The sequence below is a fragment of the Hypanus sabinus genome, chromosome 7 (assembly GCF_030144855.1).
Source record: "Hypanus sabinus isolate sHypSab1 chromosome 7, sHypSab1.hap1, whole genome shotgun sequence".
Lineage (NCBI taxonomy): Eukaryota > Metazoa > Chordata > Chondrichthyes > Myliobatiformes > Dasyatidae > Hypanus > Hypanus sabinus.
Window position 1 is genome coordinate 147,342,466 of NC_082712.1, and position 17,532 is coordinate 147,359,997.

Here is a 17,532-nt window from a genome sequence, read left to right on the forward strand (position 1 = left end):
TAAAATGAAACTGCAGCACAGAGGCACGTCTAGTAGAACAATTAGCTTACTGCACCAGAGACCAGAGTTCAATCCTGACCTTGGGGTCTGTCTGTGTGGAGTTTGCAGGTTCTCCCTGGATTATATGGGTTTCTTATATATACTGGAAAATGTGCAGATTGGTAGGTTAATTGGCTACTGGAGATTGCCCCATATGTGCAGGTAAGTGGAGTTGAGCAGGATTTGGGGAGAATAAAACAATGGGATTAATGTGGAATAAATTGAAGTAGGTATTTTTGATGGTCAGCCTGGACTCAGGACCTGTTTCTGTGCTGTTCTTCTTGATGGCTCTGTAACTCTCTGACTCAACCTCAGCCAGTCGAGCAGCATCTGGATGAGAGAAATAAAAACCGCTTAATGTTTTGGGTCAGAGATTGGTCCTTGGAGCTAATTAGGAGCTTAGCTTTGAACGTACAGCATATGCCAGCAAATGGCTTCGGCATGCTGCAGCCCAATTGATAAGGTTGTTTGGTCTTTGTTTGCAGTTGAGTTGATGCAATTTGAACAGTCTCTCATTTGGTTGCTTGACTAAGATCATTTCAGCAGTAAACACACATTTGGACTGTGATTTATATAAAGTCAATGTAAGATTCCTGTCAAATTGATCACATGTTATAAATTGGTCTGCTACCTGTGCCAGATACTCTTCTGGATTTCATGAGACTGGTAGTGCACTTCATTTTCATAGTGACCTCTCACGTGTTCTGAAAAACATCCTGTGTTGTCATAAGAGCCAGGCATAAAAGTTGAATTAATTTTCATGTTTTCATTTTGTCACATCACTGGCCTGCAACAAGCTTGGGCTGACTCAGGAGTAGTCCACAGCCAGAAATATGCTCACAGGTTACTCTAGGGCATGTGGGTTGTCTTATTGTTGCATTTGCAACTGTGGGGTGAAAACATAGAAGCCTAAAATGTAGGATAAAAGCAAGACCTCTTGAAAATGTTTATAGCATTGTCAGTTTTTTTTTTCCATATGATTAACATTCCTTCATGCCTTTGCATTCCAAAAAAAATCACTGAAGAGTTAAAATGTTTTACATTCTTAATTCCTGTTCTGGATTTCTCATGATATATTTGTCAGTCTAATCTGCTGTGGAAAGGCATCTGTTAATCCTTAGTCTTACCACCGTTTATACTGTTGCAATGCATCAGTTTCCACTAATTATAACCAAATATGAAATTAATCAAGATTGGTACCAAGGCTTAGATTTCTGTGACTGATCATAAATATTGGCAAATGGTTTAGAACTTTGGAATATCTTAAGGTCTTGCTGTGGAGGAAAATAAATTACTAACCATATGGCCTATTCTCAGTTTGAACAGCTCTACTCTGTCTTTCCAGATCATCAATCCCTTTTCTTTGCCAGCTCTATCTTCTTGATTTTGCTAACAGTGACAGATATTTCAATGCATATTCATGGCACTTGTAAAATGCAGTTAAATCTAAATTGCCTTATCAGCCTCTCCTTTAAATCTGCTTGCTTTATTCACACAAAAAAAACAATTGTTAATGGTTGAGTCAGATATGATGTTGAGATTCATTTAGTCTATATTTCCTGGAAACTTTAAATACTTGTTCTTGGAATATTTTCAGTTATTTTAAACAGAAGAGTCAGATTTCCAAAAATGGAAGACTGTAGTATCTTAAAAGTAGGAATTCATATTGAGTTGGTAATTTCTCCTGAAAAATGCACACCATTTTCATTTTCCTTTTGCTATTGCTGAGCTGCAGAAAAATAGTGTTGATGTTCCATTACACTTTGGAACTATGATGAACTTAATTATATTCAACTTATTATACATCACAAGAACATATGATTTGACATTTTAGAACAGCTATTTTTCTTTCATCATTATTTAATATGGGTCATGATCTTTGCTTCTTTTCATTTGACATTCATTACGCAGGGTTGTCTTTGATCAGAAACCTTTTATTTATATCCAGCATTTATCATGGCCCAAGGACAAATTGCTGCACACAGAAACCTGCATTTGATGCTTGATCTTAACCTGAAGAATTAGTCTTAAAATGCAGAGAGTTTTCTGATTATTTCTTAATGTTGTAAAGCCCCATTGGGCTACATTAATTTGAGGGATTGATTTAAAACTCATATTAAAAGCGTAGAAGTATCAATTTATTGAATTCTTAGAGATTATTTTCTTTAGATATTTGACTAGTAGATGGTGGAAAAGCATGAGGGAACCAGAATGTGTGCCATTCATCATAGGATACCTAGTTCTGACCTGCTCAAGTATCTGGAGTGTCTATGTAGCTGGTTAGTCTCTGGTTAGCAATGATCACCATAATCTTCCCAGAGAATTGATGGTGGTGATCTCACAGAAGATGTTTTGACTATCTCATATTGATGGTGCATAGCACATGTAGAATACAAATTAATTGCCTCTGATTGAATTTTGTAAAAGGTTTTACTGCACACACGGGTGAGTTTTTTTTCACTTTCTGAGGAGCTGTGAAAGGAATTGAACATTGTACACCTTCAGCAAACATTACACTTCTGGGTTTATAGGGGAGAGCAGGTCATTGATGAGTTTACTGAAGATGAATAGAACCAGGTCAGTAACTCCAACTCCACTCACTCCATCTATAGATCCCAATGCCTTGGGAAAGCAACTAATATAATCAAGGAGCCCGCCAACCCTTGTCATTCTCTCTTCTCTCCCATCAGGCAGGAGATACAAAAGTTTGAAATCACAGCCGCAAGTGTCAAGGACAGTTTCTATCCTACTGTTAAGAGTATGATAACCAAAGATTTTATAACTGATAACAGACCTCTCATGTGTTGATGATCAGCTTTGATCTCCCAATCTACCTTGTCAAGGCCTTTGCACTTTCTCAAAAGCTGCAAAGCTACACACTGCAGTTTTTGTTTCTTTTTACGGCCTTGATCTACTTATACATGGCATGATCAGCCTGGGTGCATGCAAACAAAAAGCACGACTATATCTCAGTACTGTTTCAACAATAAATCAATATCAACAGCTGTCAGTAATCAGATTCCATTAATTTCAATTTTACCTGCGCTTTTTGCTACCATGCACAATTAACTCTCAGTCTCTTGAACTCAGCTGTATGTTCCATGTTGAGGCAAGCTGGTGATGAGGCCCAGAGCATGGTGGTCCTGGCAAAATCCAAGATGAGTATTAGTGATCTGATTATTAGTAAGCAAGAACAGCTTTAAAACACTGTCAATGACACCTTCCATCAAGGAAGATTGAGATTAATGTGGCAGTAATTATCCAAAGTACATTTGTCATGCATTTTGTAGACAAGATAAACCTGAGCAATTTTCCATTTTGTCAGGTAGATGGCAGTACTTTTACTGTATCAGAACAGCTTGACTATAGACACTGCATCGTTCAACATCACCGTTAAGATGTTGCCTGATTTCTTGGCCTTTGCTTCTTTTCTATCTCATTACAGATATTTCAGCATGGCCTTTGGGACTTACTGTGTGTGCTGCGTTCTCTCTTTGTGGAGGATGAGATATTCCTGGAGAACTGACTGTTCATTTGTCCGTCTCTATTTAGGATTGCATATAGAAGGACAGCAGAGCTTTGAACTTTCTTCTTGGTTATGGGCCAGTTAAACACTAAAGAGAAGATTAATTAATATGGTAGATTACATTTATTTGGGATACATCAGGCCCAATTTGCCAAAGTTTCATGAAAATAGTTGAAAAGGTATCAAAAAGACAAGCTATTGTTCAACTGAATAACAAATTATGTATTTAAATGAAATAGAGAACAAAGTTGAACACTACCGCACTACTATAAAGCTATATATTAGTTCCTAATAGTTAGTGATGGAGGAACTCATGCAGTATACACTGCCGTGTTTTATTGGTTTACTGTAAATGAACAAAATCAGCACAGACACATTAGTGAACAGTAACAGACAGATAATGGACTGTGTTTATACAATACTTTTGATGATTGCATCCCCAAAATCTTCATTTTCATTGTAACATTCAGGATGATTATTGATACCTTCAAATTTTTTGTAATTCCTAACTTGTTGAAGGATTGAAATCATTTCATGTTCACTCCCAGCCATGTCTGACATCTCTAAGCCAAAATGCTTGAAACCACAGTGAGCGAAACGGTTCTGAATTGTCTTACTGCTTATTTTTCGCCAACTGACAGTGACAAGGATCACTGCTCTTTTTGAACACAAACACGCACATCCAATGCTAATTAAAACTGTTCACATTACACATGTTGCAATGTCTAATGGATCACACAAGTTAGAAACCATTCAGAACAGTGGCACGGAGACCCAAATAAACGAAGGGCATCTCAGCCATTTTTCGATTGGTTTTTGTTCTTTAAGAGTTATCTCAAATATCTGGCTGCCCCAATTTAACAATGGCCCAATTAAGCAGAATCCACTGTACTTACAGACTTGAAATTTCAGATTTTTGCTAGTTTGTCTTTTGAATTTTATATGAACATTTAACAAGTTTTACAATGTTTGAAATATTTTTAAGTTTTTTCCAACTTTTTTCAAAAATGGAGCATGGATTTCTTTTAATGGAGCATAAGACAACTAAATATTTATTGAAACATCTGTAAGAGTTCATCAGGAAAGCATTAAAAGTAGAACACAAAATGAAACTCAATACTATGAATTTTCAAAGATCAAACAAGGTACTTTAGTGTCTAGTCAGGTTCCATTGGATGGGGGTTCTTTCATCTATGATACAATTTGAATATTAACTCACCAGCCCTTAAACTGCATTTGCCATTATTTTGTATATTGAAATATTGAAGCTGACTTGGTTTATCCAGAATATTTGCAGCAGGAGACAGACCAGCCAATGACGATTAAAATCACATTTTCATATGGAAGTATTTTTAAGTAATAGGAAAATTTGTAAAGATCACATTTTGTGAAGCAGAAATGCCACTATTGATGCACTGCTCCCAGCTTGTACTGCCATTCAGCCAGAGTCAGTTCTGGGAGATTGTGTAGATCAGCAGAACTGGAAAGCAAAGAACCCCGAGCTGGTCATAGCATCAAATTGCTACAAAAAAAGTGAGGAAGAACGAGTATTAGTGAATATCAAGACAATGTGATTTTTTATTTCTTATTGATGCTAGCTAATATTTACATTTGCCTTTGAGGTAGACATTTATGAAGACCCACCACTCTGTGGATGTGGAATTAGAGACAATTATTTGATGAAGCAGGTGGTGGAGTACAAAATATTCAGATATGGAGGTAGAAATCTAACTGTATTTGAGTCTTAAACAAAGCAGAAATAAAGTTCAGAAGCATGAAGAATAATTCCACTAAAACAGAGAAGGACAAGATTGTGATGGAGAGAGAAGTTATACCTAGCACTTTAGCCATAGCTAATAAATCTAATTCTACAAACTGGGCCTTATCAGTGCATTCTGAGTTTTGGGCCACGTTCGTATAATAGTTCACTAAAGGAGAGTATTGACTTAGCTGTGCATGGATGAAGTTGGCTTCATAATGTCTGTCACCGAGACCCTGACTGGTGAGGAAAAGTTGGACAGCATCTTTTATCAATTAAATCATAAAGGAAGTTTGTTTAAAGCATTTGTTGATTGTAATTATGATGTAAAAAATGACTTCTTGTGCCACATCAAATTAAACCAACCACTCATGATGATTAATCTAACACAATATCTGGGATAATTCAGGGTTAAAAGTTAGTACCATCTCACTGTAACAGTAAAATTGTGAGCAAATAGCAGGACCTTCTGAAAAGAAGCACAGTTTCAGTGAAATACTGCCAGGCTGTGTTTAGGGGCTCGAAATGATAATGCAGAAGAGAGATTAATGGCTAAACTATCCTGCTTTCAATATATTCTTATGGAGACTCATCAGTAGAGAAAGTTTTTTTTCAAATCCTAAACTAAATTAGGAGCTAGGCACCAAAAATAAACCATTTGTCAAATGCATATGAAGCTACAGCCGTCATTTTAACTGTTCAATTTTAGAACGGTGATTCTATCATTGAAAAATATTTGATTTTCTTTTGAAATGAGCTTGCCTTAATATAACAATAAAATAAACTGAAAGTGGAAAAGTAGTTTTCAGTAAAGAACGCCTTAATGTTTCAATTGCAGTGCAGACTAAAGAGAAGCATTGCATGTCAAGAACTTATACACTCTCCTTTGGAGAACTAGAAGTATTCAGAAGGCTTTTTACTGCACTAGAACAATGGCTGGAAGTTGTTTCCTATACTTTTATGCCTTTCAAACAGTATTATCAGTGATCTTAAAGGTTTTGTAATGCCATGACCTCTGTATATACAGAGAATAACACCATCATGTTCTTGTGAACCATCAGTTTCAGTGCAGGATTTTGTTTTTATGGGTTCTCAGGGCTGTTGACTTTCAGAAACATGGTTTAGGCAGCTGGGTTTTGAAGGGACATTATGTGATACAAAACACTTTCTTTCAGCTACTGGGGAATGTTTTTACCTCGTGACTGAATGCTGCAGCAATCAGTGTCATAAAGTCAGTCATACAGCCTTGAATAGATCACTCAGCCCTCCACATGCTATAGACCCTGGGCGCCCAATTTTATTAGTCCCATCTTCCAGCACTTGGCTCACAGCCTTCTAAGCCTTGATGACTTAAATATTGAGGAAAATTCTGCTTCCAACATTCTCTCCAGCAACGCCTTCCAGGTCCTCAACATTCTATAGACAGGAAAGGTTTCCCTCTGAAACACCTAACCACTTATCTATAATCTATGCCCTCTAGTTTCTTTGCCTGTAATAAGAAGAAAATTTTCTTGCAGTTTACTCTACCTACGTCTCTTATAATTTTATACACATCCATCATGTACTTTCATAACCCTGTCCACTCCAGTTAAAACAGACCCAGCCTCTCCAGTCTCTCCTCTTTATTGAAACATTCCATCCCAGGCAACATCCTAGTGAATCTGCTCTCACTCCCTCCAAAGACAACAGATATTTCTTATAGTGACCAGCTAATGTTTGACTGCTCTTTTATTAAGCTGGAGCATAAATTGCCTGCTCTTGTATTCAGTGCCTGAACTAACATCCCTTTTCCCTTCTTTACCTGTGCTGCAACCTTTAAGGATTTTGAACTCTGTTCCTCAGTATTCCCTCAGACCTTGTCATTCATGGCCTAGATTCATTATTACTCTCAAAATGCGTCACCTCAAATTTTTTTAAGGGTCAGCCTACATCTATGATTTCTCAGCCTATTTCACTAACATGTTGCCATCGCCCTGAAGGCTAAGATTACCTTCCACATTGTCAACAGCTTCCCCCAACGTCCGTTAGTTTTTCTAATAACTTCCCTACTGCTGATATTAAGCTCACAGGTTAATAATTGCCTTCCTTTTCCTAGGTGCCCTTATTGAATAAAACAGACCGCATTTGCCCATCTCCAGCTATCTGGCCCTTCATATAGAGCCATGGAAGATTTAAAAATTTCAGTCAGAGCCCCAACAGTCTCTTCCGTTGGCTGAGATAGATCTCATCTGACCCCGGGGATTCACCTGCCTTCACTCCTGGTATCTTCTCTTTGTTACAGACGCTTGTGCTGAAATATCACCTTTCCTGTTGCTGAGTTTGCCTTTTGTCTGTTTCCTTTGCGAACACCAATGGAAAGTCTTCATTTAGGACCCCAGCTGTACCCTCTGGTGTTTTAAGGTGATCAAACGGACATGAACAGGATGGTAAAAAGCACTGCCTGCAGTGCGATGGGCCCAGGGAGACCCCGCAATGCTGCAGTCAGCAACTCCCTCTGTGAGGTCACCAGCAAGGTAATCTGTCAGAAATAATGTTCCAAAAATACAGTTCGCGAATGCCTACACCTCAGGTGTCTGGAGGTTTTAAAAAAATGAAATTTCTCTGTTTGAGTTTAGAGCTGATTCTCCCAAATGCAGCAAACTCAGAAATATGCCCCAAGTTCTGTGGCAGCAGCCTGGAATGATCCTAATTCAGGGAACCTGGGAGCGACCTTTTCCACCATAGGGAAAGAAATGTAGGCACTATTCTGAGGCATAGTTTGAAAACGTAGGATTGTAGGGATGTTAGTGCAGTCTAGATGTTGGTCATTTTAAAAAACAATGATTCAGAATCAGAATCAGGTTTATTAACTCTGATATATGTAATGAAATTTGTTTTATTTTAGCAGTACAGTACAATGCATAAAATATACAAAGTTACAATAAGAAATATAAAAGTGCAACAAGAGAGCAAAATAGTGAGGTTGTGGTCATGGGCTGTTTAGAAATCATATGGCAGAGGGGGAGAAGCTGTTCCTAAAATGTGGAATGTGTGTCTTCAGGCTCCTAGACCTTCTCCCTGATGGTAGTAATGAGAAGACGGCACATCCTGGGTGTTGGGAGTCTTCTATGATTGATGCCGCCTTTTTGAAACATCGGCTTTTGAAGATTTCCTTGATCCTTAGCAGGCTGGTGCTCATAATGGAGCTGGCTGAGTTTACAGCCGTCTGCAGCTTCTCCTGATCCTGTGCAATGGACACTTGATGCACCATCAATAACTCTCTGAGACGTGAGGCGAGATTTTGGCTCGGAGAAACTCGGCACTCGACTCTCCAGGCCGCTGTCGTCGCGTAGCTAAGCGATGTCTTGCGTAGACGGTGCTCACCGGCCGCAGGTACTGTCTTTTGAGGGCGTCCAGTGCCCCTTGGTAGGTCGACAGGTCCCTGATAAGTGAGTAAACTTTCGGGGTGACCCTCGAGAGGAGAATTCTGTGCATAACAGCGGGTTCAGTTGCACTAACCTCCTCCAAGTATGAGTGGAAGCATGCAAGCCAGAGTTCAAAGGCAAGAGCTGCTTCAGGGGCTTGGAGGTCCAAATCCAATTTTTCCGGACGTAAAATACTTTCCATGTTTTAAAACTTCCAGTCAATAAAATTGATGCACCATCAATAACTCTCCGAGCCGATATCTCGCCTCACGTCTCAGAGAGTTATTGATCGTGCATCAATTTTATTGACTGGAAGAAAGAACAAGCAGTAGTTGACCACCATACTACATCCTGGAGACTGAGGCCGGGCTCAGGCCTCAATCACCTTTATACCGAGGTCTGTGGGAGGAGCCACAGGAGCAGTCAGCAGGGGGCATGTTCAGGCAGGTATATGTAGTTCACCACACCACTCCACTCCATACCAGACTGCAATGCAATGAGTTAGAATGCTCTCCATGGTGCATCTGTAGAAATTTGCTAGAATCTTGGCGACACATCAGATCTCCTTAAACTTCTAATGAAATGTTGCTGCTGGTGTACCTTCTTCAACAGAATTCAATGGAAACTGGTTTATTGAAACATGCTTTTTTTTTAGAGTAAATAGAACTGTTGTTCTTTAGAGTAATGAGGCTGAAAATTATGCTGGAGACAAATTTCCCGCACTGCATCACTGTTGGTATCATTTGGGAGAGCTAACACTGGAGTAACAATGCTTATACAAATCTTGCCAAACTGTCTGGGCTTGAAATTCCTGGCAGGCAAGATGCTACCCAGAAATTGGTATTGCTGTAAACTGGTTAAGCCAGTTTGGTGTAGAACCTTGTATTGTTCTCAGAGTTATGCAAAGGATTGTTTAGTTAACTTTATATATAACTTAAATGTACAACTGATTTATCAAGATATTTTCAACTGCTGCTAAAGCCTTACTTTAAAATAATATTGACCTTTTTATTAGCTTTAAACCGAATGTGATTTTCAGACCATAATTATTGTCGTTAGTAGCAACTAGGGCAGTATGTGGACTTTACTGGCAATTTTTTAATAGTACAGTATAATTGCAAATCCCATGGTACATTATTCAGTTAATAACTCCCATAAATGAGTATGTTTTGGTTCATATGGAAACCCACTTTCTTGTTCTGAGCTGTGAGCAAATGTGTCAAGCGAAGCCGTTCTTACTGAAACATTCATACCCATTTTCCTTTCACACTGAACGCACTTCAATGCCTCTGGCAAGTAAATAGAAGAAAGCAAGCTGTCAGATGTGAGTGGGGCATCATAATAAAGGAGATGAGGATTTGGTGAGAATGTGGGGATGGACAACTCCTCTTTCTCTTCTCCAGAGTAACTGACATAAATTGTTCAAGACCTCTTCTTTTCTGATAACTTTTGTTTATCAACTAATCTGATGAAAAAGGATAAACTGGAAAGCAATCCCTGGAACATCAGCAGAGTCCAATTTACTTATTGAAAGGAGATCCCAACTGTATCTCACCCCTGCTCAACATCACAAGGTAGTGGCAGATTCAGGTGGTAAGAAGTTTTAGTTGTTATAAATGTTCACTTTCCCAATTTCAGCCAGTGGCCTGCCTGTGTTAAAATGCTTCTGAGACCTTTCACTTCACAATTGCTCTATTTTCATTGAGCCAGCACCTCTTTATCAATTCTTCGCAACAGCAATAATCTCGCTACACTGGAAAACACAATTTCAGACTGTTACATACCCCGTAACTGGGTCACTTACCAGCAAAGATGGAGAGGTCCGTTGAAGTCTGGTGGTACCATTTTTAACCGTATTTATTGATAAAAATACACAAAAATAATATCAATGCAAACATACAGCTGATCTACGTCGTCAATACTAAATCTAAAAGCGCGGGTATAATAATAATCGATAAGGAATAGCTCTATCGTTGTCTAGGGGGATAATGTATTGTCCGATGGAAATATAAAAGTCACTTTAGTTCATTCAAGCTGCAGCTTTTTGGTTGGAGGGAAAGACGGGTTAAAACTTGCCCATTCCTTTTATGATGTCAATCCTTCGAGAGTCGTTGGGAGTTGATTTCCCCGTTGTTAGCTAAAAACCATTCTTCCGTGGTAAAGGCACACGGATTCCGGGGCAAATGGAAACGGATGCACGTGGCCTTCCCACCGGCTTTCGCTAATACGGGATCTTCTTCTGGTGCGTCTGAGGGGCTGTTCCCACAGACCCTCTTTTATCCTGACTCACAGGGTCTCAGATGTCAATCGGGTTGGGGGTGATGCAGTCCCTCCAACAACCAGCCCACTTTGCCTGAGGGCTTCCACGAAGCACAGTACTTTAATACACAATCCCATCTCCAAGAGACAATGGCCGTTTCCCGTAACTTTATATCGCGGGGGAGGGGTCAAGACATTCCAAACGTCTCTCTCTCATTTCCTGGGTCTCCTGAACTGACTCAATAGTGATCTTGCGATTCTGAAAAAGGAGGGGGATACCCCTCACCCTTCGGCCCCTCAGAGCTGTGGCACATTCGTAACAAGACATCCCAACATACCATAGTAAATACATTGCCAAAGCTCTGTTTTATTTCCTTCACATTTCTGCTTATCTAAGCATTTTGAGATAATGTGCCATTATACTAACAAAAGCAGCAGTATAAGAGTAATAATTATGTAATGGATGTGTTGTCCTAAACTCCAAAACAAATTGAATTTAGTTAACAGATATTTTCTGAACAATAATTTGAAACCAAATGGATTTTGTTATCTCATGCTCCCATGTTATTTGTTGACCCTAGTCTATGTTGTTTTTCCTGGGGATAATAATACCACATGGCCTAGCATTTGCAATGAAACTATTGCAACCTATTTTTATTTTTAGTTAGCATTTGCCAAGTCTAGTTCAATTATTACAAAGTACTGATAAAGGATCATTAACAAAAATTATTGATCTTTTTGAAGTACGTTGAGAACCACAGTGATTTTTTTTTCTTGAGTATTGACCTGTTTTTATTTTTCTGTCTATTATCATTATGTTAAACATCAGCGATCCAATTTAAAATGGTGGCCAGATTGGGAGAATGTTGAATATGGAAACCTTAGATTCTCAAACACATTAATGGCTTGCATTCCCAATGTACATGACTAATAATGGGCTCATGGCTTATTTGAATTAGGATGCTTATAGATAATGCAGCTAGAATGGTATCGCACCAGGCAAGCTCCAGTTTTTTGCAGTTGCTTCAGTGAGTACCAGAAGAGGACTAAACTTTTGTTGCTAGGTAATCTAGCCCATATGTCAGGACACTTCTCACTTTATCTGGCAATTTACTTATGCCTTGCTTTAAACAGAAACCAAAAAAATGATTTAGAGTTGTTAATGATAAACTATAGCAACAATCTTCTATAGCCAAAAAGCCTAAAGTGAAAATAAATGTTAACATGTTGGCTTTTTCTTCTGTGTTGCTTGTAAAGTCATCTGTGTCATAACCCATGTGTATCACTAAAGTGTTTAATTGAGTTAACCTTCTATTATCACGTTAATTTTGCCAGAGGGGTAGCCAGTGCTTAATTTCCTGCAGTGCTCTACAAGTGTATAACCAGCTCCTTCATTCCCTAGTCTTACGGATGCTGGCCTCAGAGCAGATGCAAAAATTCATGGATAAGTAACTTGCCATCTTTTCACTCTTCTTTCTATATCTCTGCTCTATCACTTCTGACAATGTCAAAATTGAGAGTATTAATTTGGTGATCAGTACTATTTTGATTATAAATCACATGTTTTATGTAAACATACTTGACAGAATTTTCACATAATCATTCAAAATACAGTGGATTTCAAATTTGGTTAATTTGGACAGCTGCTTATTTGGGACAACTCTCAAAAAGTACAATAATAAATTAAAAACAAGAATATAGCCAGGATTCTCTTCATTTATTTGGGACATTATGCCACTTATTTGGGACAGGAGACTGTGTCAAACAGTTTCTAACTAGCATCTGTCATGTGTACTTGTATGGTTATTAGACATTGCACCGTACTTAGCGCAAACAGTTTTTAAATGGTGTCAATTGTGTATGTTTATGTTCAAAAAGCACTGATTTTGTCACAAAATTGGCAAGAAATAAGCATTAAGAAAATTCAGAATTGCTTTGTTCACTGCAGTTTCAAGCATTCAGGCTTGGAGATGCCAGAAATGGCCAGGAGTGAAAATGAAATGATCTCATGACTTGAACAAGTTAGGGACTACAAAAAAAATTGAAGTTATCAACAATTCTCTTGAATGCTACAATAGAAATCAAGATTTGGAGGATGCATTTGTCAAAAGCATTGTATGAAGGCAGTCCATTATCTGCATTAGGTGTCTGCACTAATTTGGTTCATTTACAGTCAAACAAAAGAACAGGGGAGCTTGTTGGTCATCCATTGTATCCAACAATGACAGTGAAACCTGTGAGAGTTTTTAAAGTGAGAAAGCCATTGCACTGGGACAGTTCCACTCTCTCCACCTCAGAAGTGGTGGGAGTAGTCGTACAAAGTGTGGCCTTCCTTGGTTGCAGTGGATAACCATGACTTCTTCTGTGCCTTATCATGGCCTTCTGGATTAATGGATTTGCAGGGTCATGTTAAACTCAGGTTTCATGTACCCCCTCTGGTTGGTGTGAAGTGTTCCACCTCAGAAATCAAATTACAGCTGTTATGAATGCACCACAGCTCTGAGGGGCTGAAGGGGCGGGGGAGCCCCCTCCTTTGTGAGAATCGCAAGAGCACTAGTTGAGGGGGGGGGTCAGTAGACCCAGGAAATGGGAGGGAGAGAGAGTCATGCCGAATACCTCGTTGCACCGCGATGCAAAATAATGCGACATTGACCATTGTCTCATGGAGACCACGTGCAAGGCCTCGGGCAAAGTGGGCTGGTTGAGAGAGAGATTGCATCATCCCAACCTGATTGACATCTGAGATCCCATGAGGAAGTATAAAAGAGGGTCTGGGGGAACACCCCCTTCAGATGCACCAGAAGAAACACTAACGATCCCGTAGTAGCGGGAAGCCAATTTGAAGGAAGCCACGTGCGTTGGATTCCGTGCCTGAAATCTGTGGCTGGAATCACGGAAAACCGCTTTTAGCTAACAATGGGGAAGCCCGCTCCACTGATTCAACGGATTTGCTTCATAAAGACCTGGGCAAGTTTTCTTTTCTCACCAATCTCTCTCTCTCTCCAACAAGTGAAAACCCAGCAGTTCCCCCCAACCCCCCGAAAGCCAGAAGCCTGCAGGAATTTGAGTGACTTTTATATTTCCATCAGACAATATACTATCCCCTAGACCGGGGGTCGGCAACCTGCGGCTCCCGAGCCATTTGTGGCTCTTTCACCTCTGTGCTGCGGCTCCCTGTGGCTTTGGGAAATAATTGGTCAGTATTTAATTAAAATGTATTTTATGTTAGTTTGTTAGCTTTTGAAATGTAGTTATGGTGATCTTGTACAACCTAAGTGTAGCGACACATTTCCTGCCACATCCGAAACGGCTCACAATTAGCCAGCATTCCGGCTAAGGGAGATAGCCTACGGGGGTTTGTGAGTACGCGTCTTTTGCAGCATCTGCGTCCATGGGGGCTGGGTTGAGGGAGGCTTAAAAGCAAGGCTGTTTAGTTCGAATAAAGCTATCTTTGACTGCAGTTTACTGACACCGCTACAACGTGTTTTTATCGCTGGCTGTCCAGACGGAAGGTGCTGAAACGCTTTGTCGCGTGTCTGGAAGAAGTGAAAACTTTCCTGGGCAGCAAAGGGCTCACCTTTCCTGAGCTGGAACAGCCAGAGTGGCTGGAAAAGCTACACTTCATGGTAGACTTGACAGCGCACCTGAACACGCTGAACACAGCTCTTCAGGGGAAAGGACGTACAGCCCTGCACATGTTGGAGGAGTTTTGGCATTCGAGCGCAAGTTGACGTTGCTTGCCAGAGATTTACAGAAAGGCACTTTGTCTCACTTCCCCAATTTGAGAGAGTTCAAACAAGGTCACGACATGATAATTTCGGAGTATTTACATTCTGCAATCATCGCAATGCAAACATCGTTTGGGAAACGCTTCTGTGAGTTCAGAGAGGAAAAAAACACATTATCCTTCCCGGTCACTCCCTTAAGCATCGATCCTTCCCTACTGAATACGACTGCATTGGCAGGTGTGAGTCAACCTGATCTTGAGATGGAACTGGCCGACATAGCCGACAAAGACATATGGGTGTCCAAGTTTAGACGCTTGACAGCAGACCTTGAAGATGTTGCCCGTCAGAAGGCCGTTCTTGCTCAGAAACACAAATGGAGTGATATTGAAAACCTCACAGATGACAGCTTGCGATCCTGTGTAAAGATGAAGGTGACATCATACAGCCCTGATGTGCAGACGCTGTGCGCTGAGGTCCAGGAGCAGAAATCCCATTAACCAAGTATGATAAATATTTTAATTGCCTATTATTTTACTTATATTCATATTTTTTCATTGTTCAGTGAAATAGTCCTTTCATTTTTCAGGATGACAGCTGGCTGACGTTATTTTTGGTTTGCTGCTGGCGGAAAATTTAAGTTCGGCGTTTTTCATAAATACAAGAAGGACTCAAATAGACATTGAATATTTTACTTAAAAGTAACTTTCAACCCAACGTCTTTTTTTCGGAGTTCAAAATGTTTTTGTTGCATGCAGAAATGTAATTTCGTTTTCTCTGCAGGAGTTCATCAATTTCATAAATGCAACACATTATAGTTTGTTTATACATAGCATAAAGGCAAAAAAAACGTTGTATGCAGTGTTATTTCATTTTAAATGTCAAACGGGTTTTGCGGCTCCCAGTGTTTTCTTTTCTGTGGGAAACGGGTCCAAGTGGCTCTTTCAGTGGTAAAGGTTGCTGACCCCTGCCCTAGACAAACGATCGAGCTGTTTCTTATTGATGGTTATTATTAGACCTGCGCTTTTAGATTGAGTAGTGACTACGTATATTATCTGAATGTTTGTATTAATATTATTTTTGTGCCCCTTTCATAAATAAAGACTTTTAAAAATAGTACCATCAGACTTCAACGGACCTCTCTATCTTTGCTGGTTAGTTATCCAGTTACGGGATTTCGTAACACAGCAGAGAACTGTGCTAAACCATCTGCTTTCTCCAAACCACTATCACTAGGTCTGATTATGTGATCAATAACTCACTGTTGTTTCCTTCCAGCTTATTGTGGACAAATGCCTTTCCTTGTTTCTTACCTTACAACACTAAAAAGAAAATTCTGTTTGAGGTTTTTTTCCTTAATTAGGAAAGATTTTAATTCTGAGGTTTTCTGGTTTTGTAGGGAGCACTGCCATTTGACGACGATAATCTGAGACAGTTACTGGAAAAAGTAAAGCGTGGTGTGTTTCATATGCCACACTTTATACCACCAGACTGCCAAAACCTCTTAAAGGGAATGATCGAGGTGGATGCTTCAAAACGCTTAACTGTAAGTATTGGTTTTCTTTATCCCCGCTTCTCTCTGAATGGTTGTACATTAATCTCATGTCTGACCATGCAAAGCATTATTAATTGTTTCCTTTGAGCACATCAATAAAAGAAGCCACTGTCTGCTCAAGAGAACAGCAGTGACAATAGTTTGGTTAAATACATTTCAGAATGAAAATTCAAAAATATTCAATATTCATAATTCTATAAATGTCAGTGATGCACTTTCTACTTTTTTACACATTGCTTCCTGTTGCAAATTTTAGTGCAGTTTAACTGACTAAAACTCTCATTTCAAGTTGAGGCATTCGTTGTCACAGTCCATTAATATTCTAGTGAAGTGTTAAGAGGAATGTGGTGAGGTATGATCAATTACAAGACAGAAGCACTGTTGTGTAGAAGCAACTTTACTTGGTTAGGGGACATGGGTTATGGTAGATTGGAGAAGATGATTGCTTTTCGATAAAGCTGCTTCCCTCGTGATTTAATGATTAACTTAATTGTCTAGTTTGCAGCTAAACCACACAGACCTACAAGATTCCAAGGCCTGCCCTGTGCTGACGTTGCTGATTTCAGTGACATGGTGCAGAGATGTGGACAATGTTTTTCCCTATTCCAGCCTCCCAACATATATATGGATGAGAGGTGACATCATTGTCACAAATAAAATTCAATCGGATAGATGCAAGAAGAATTATTCCTCTAGCTGAGGAGTCTAATACAAGGAATTGCAATCTTAAATTGAGGGATAGACCACTTCGGACTGAAATGTGAAGTTCGTCATTCAGAGATGGTAAATCGTTGGAATTTTCTATCCCAGAAGACTCTGGAGGCTTAGTCGTTAATTTAATTAAAACTGAAATCGATAATAGAGACAAAGTAAATGCAGCATGGGAACTGTCCCCCCCTGCCCAGTGTGTCCATGGTAACCATCAGATAACCTCAACACCAGTCCGATGTTTTCCTCTGATTCTCCGCAAACCTTGTCTCCAACACTGATACAGATATTTCTGCTACCCACCTACACTGGAAGCAGTTTACAGTAGCCAGTTAACCTACCAGCAGCACTTGTTCGGGACGTAGGACAAAATTGGAATGCAGCCATGTTTTCCTGAAAGAGACTGCACACGTTGATAAGGTGGTAAAGAAGGTATGTCTTTATTAGTGGGCATTGAGTACAACAGTTTAAGATTTATAAAACACTGATAAGGCTGCATCTGGAGTAATACATTCAGTCCTGGTCACTTCTTTGTAGGAAAGATGTGGAAGCTTTGC

General features: G+C 39.6%; 1 protein-coding gene across 1 annotated transcript in view; it reads left to right on the forward strand.

Annotated features, from left to right (window-relative positions):
• Window positions 1–17,532, forward strand: part of LOC132397309 (serine/threonine-protein kinase BRSK2) — a 967,719-nt gene that overhangs the window by 808,573 nt on the left and 141,614 nt on the right. The window contains exon 8 of the mRNA XM_059975930.1: window positions 16,112–16,258. Coding sequence (XP_059831913.1) covers window positions 16,112–16,258 — 147 coding nt within the window. The remainder of the gene's footprint in view (window positions 1–16,111; window positions 16,259–17,532) is intronic.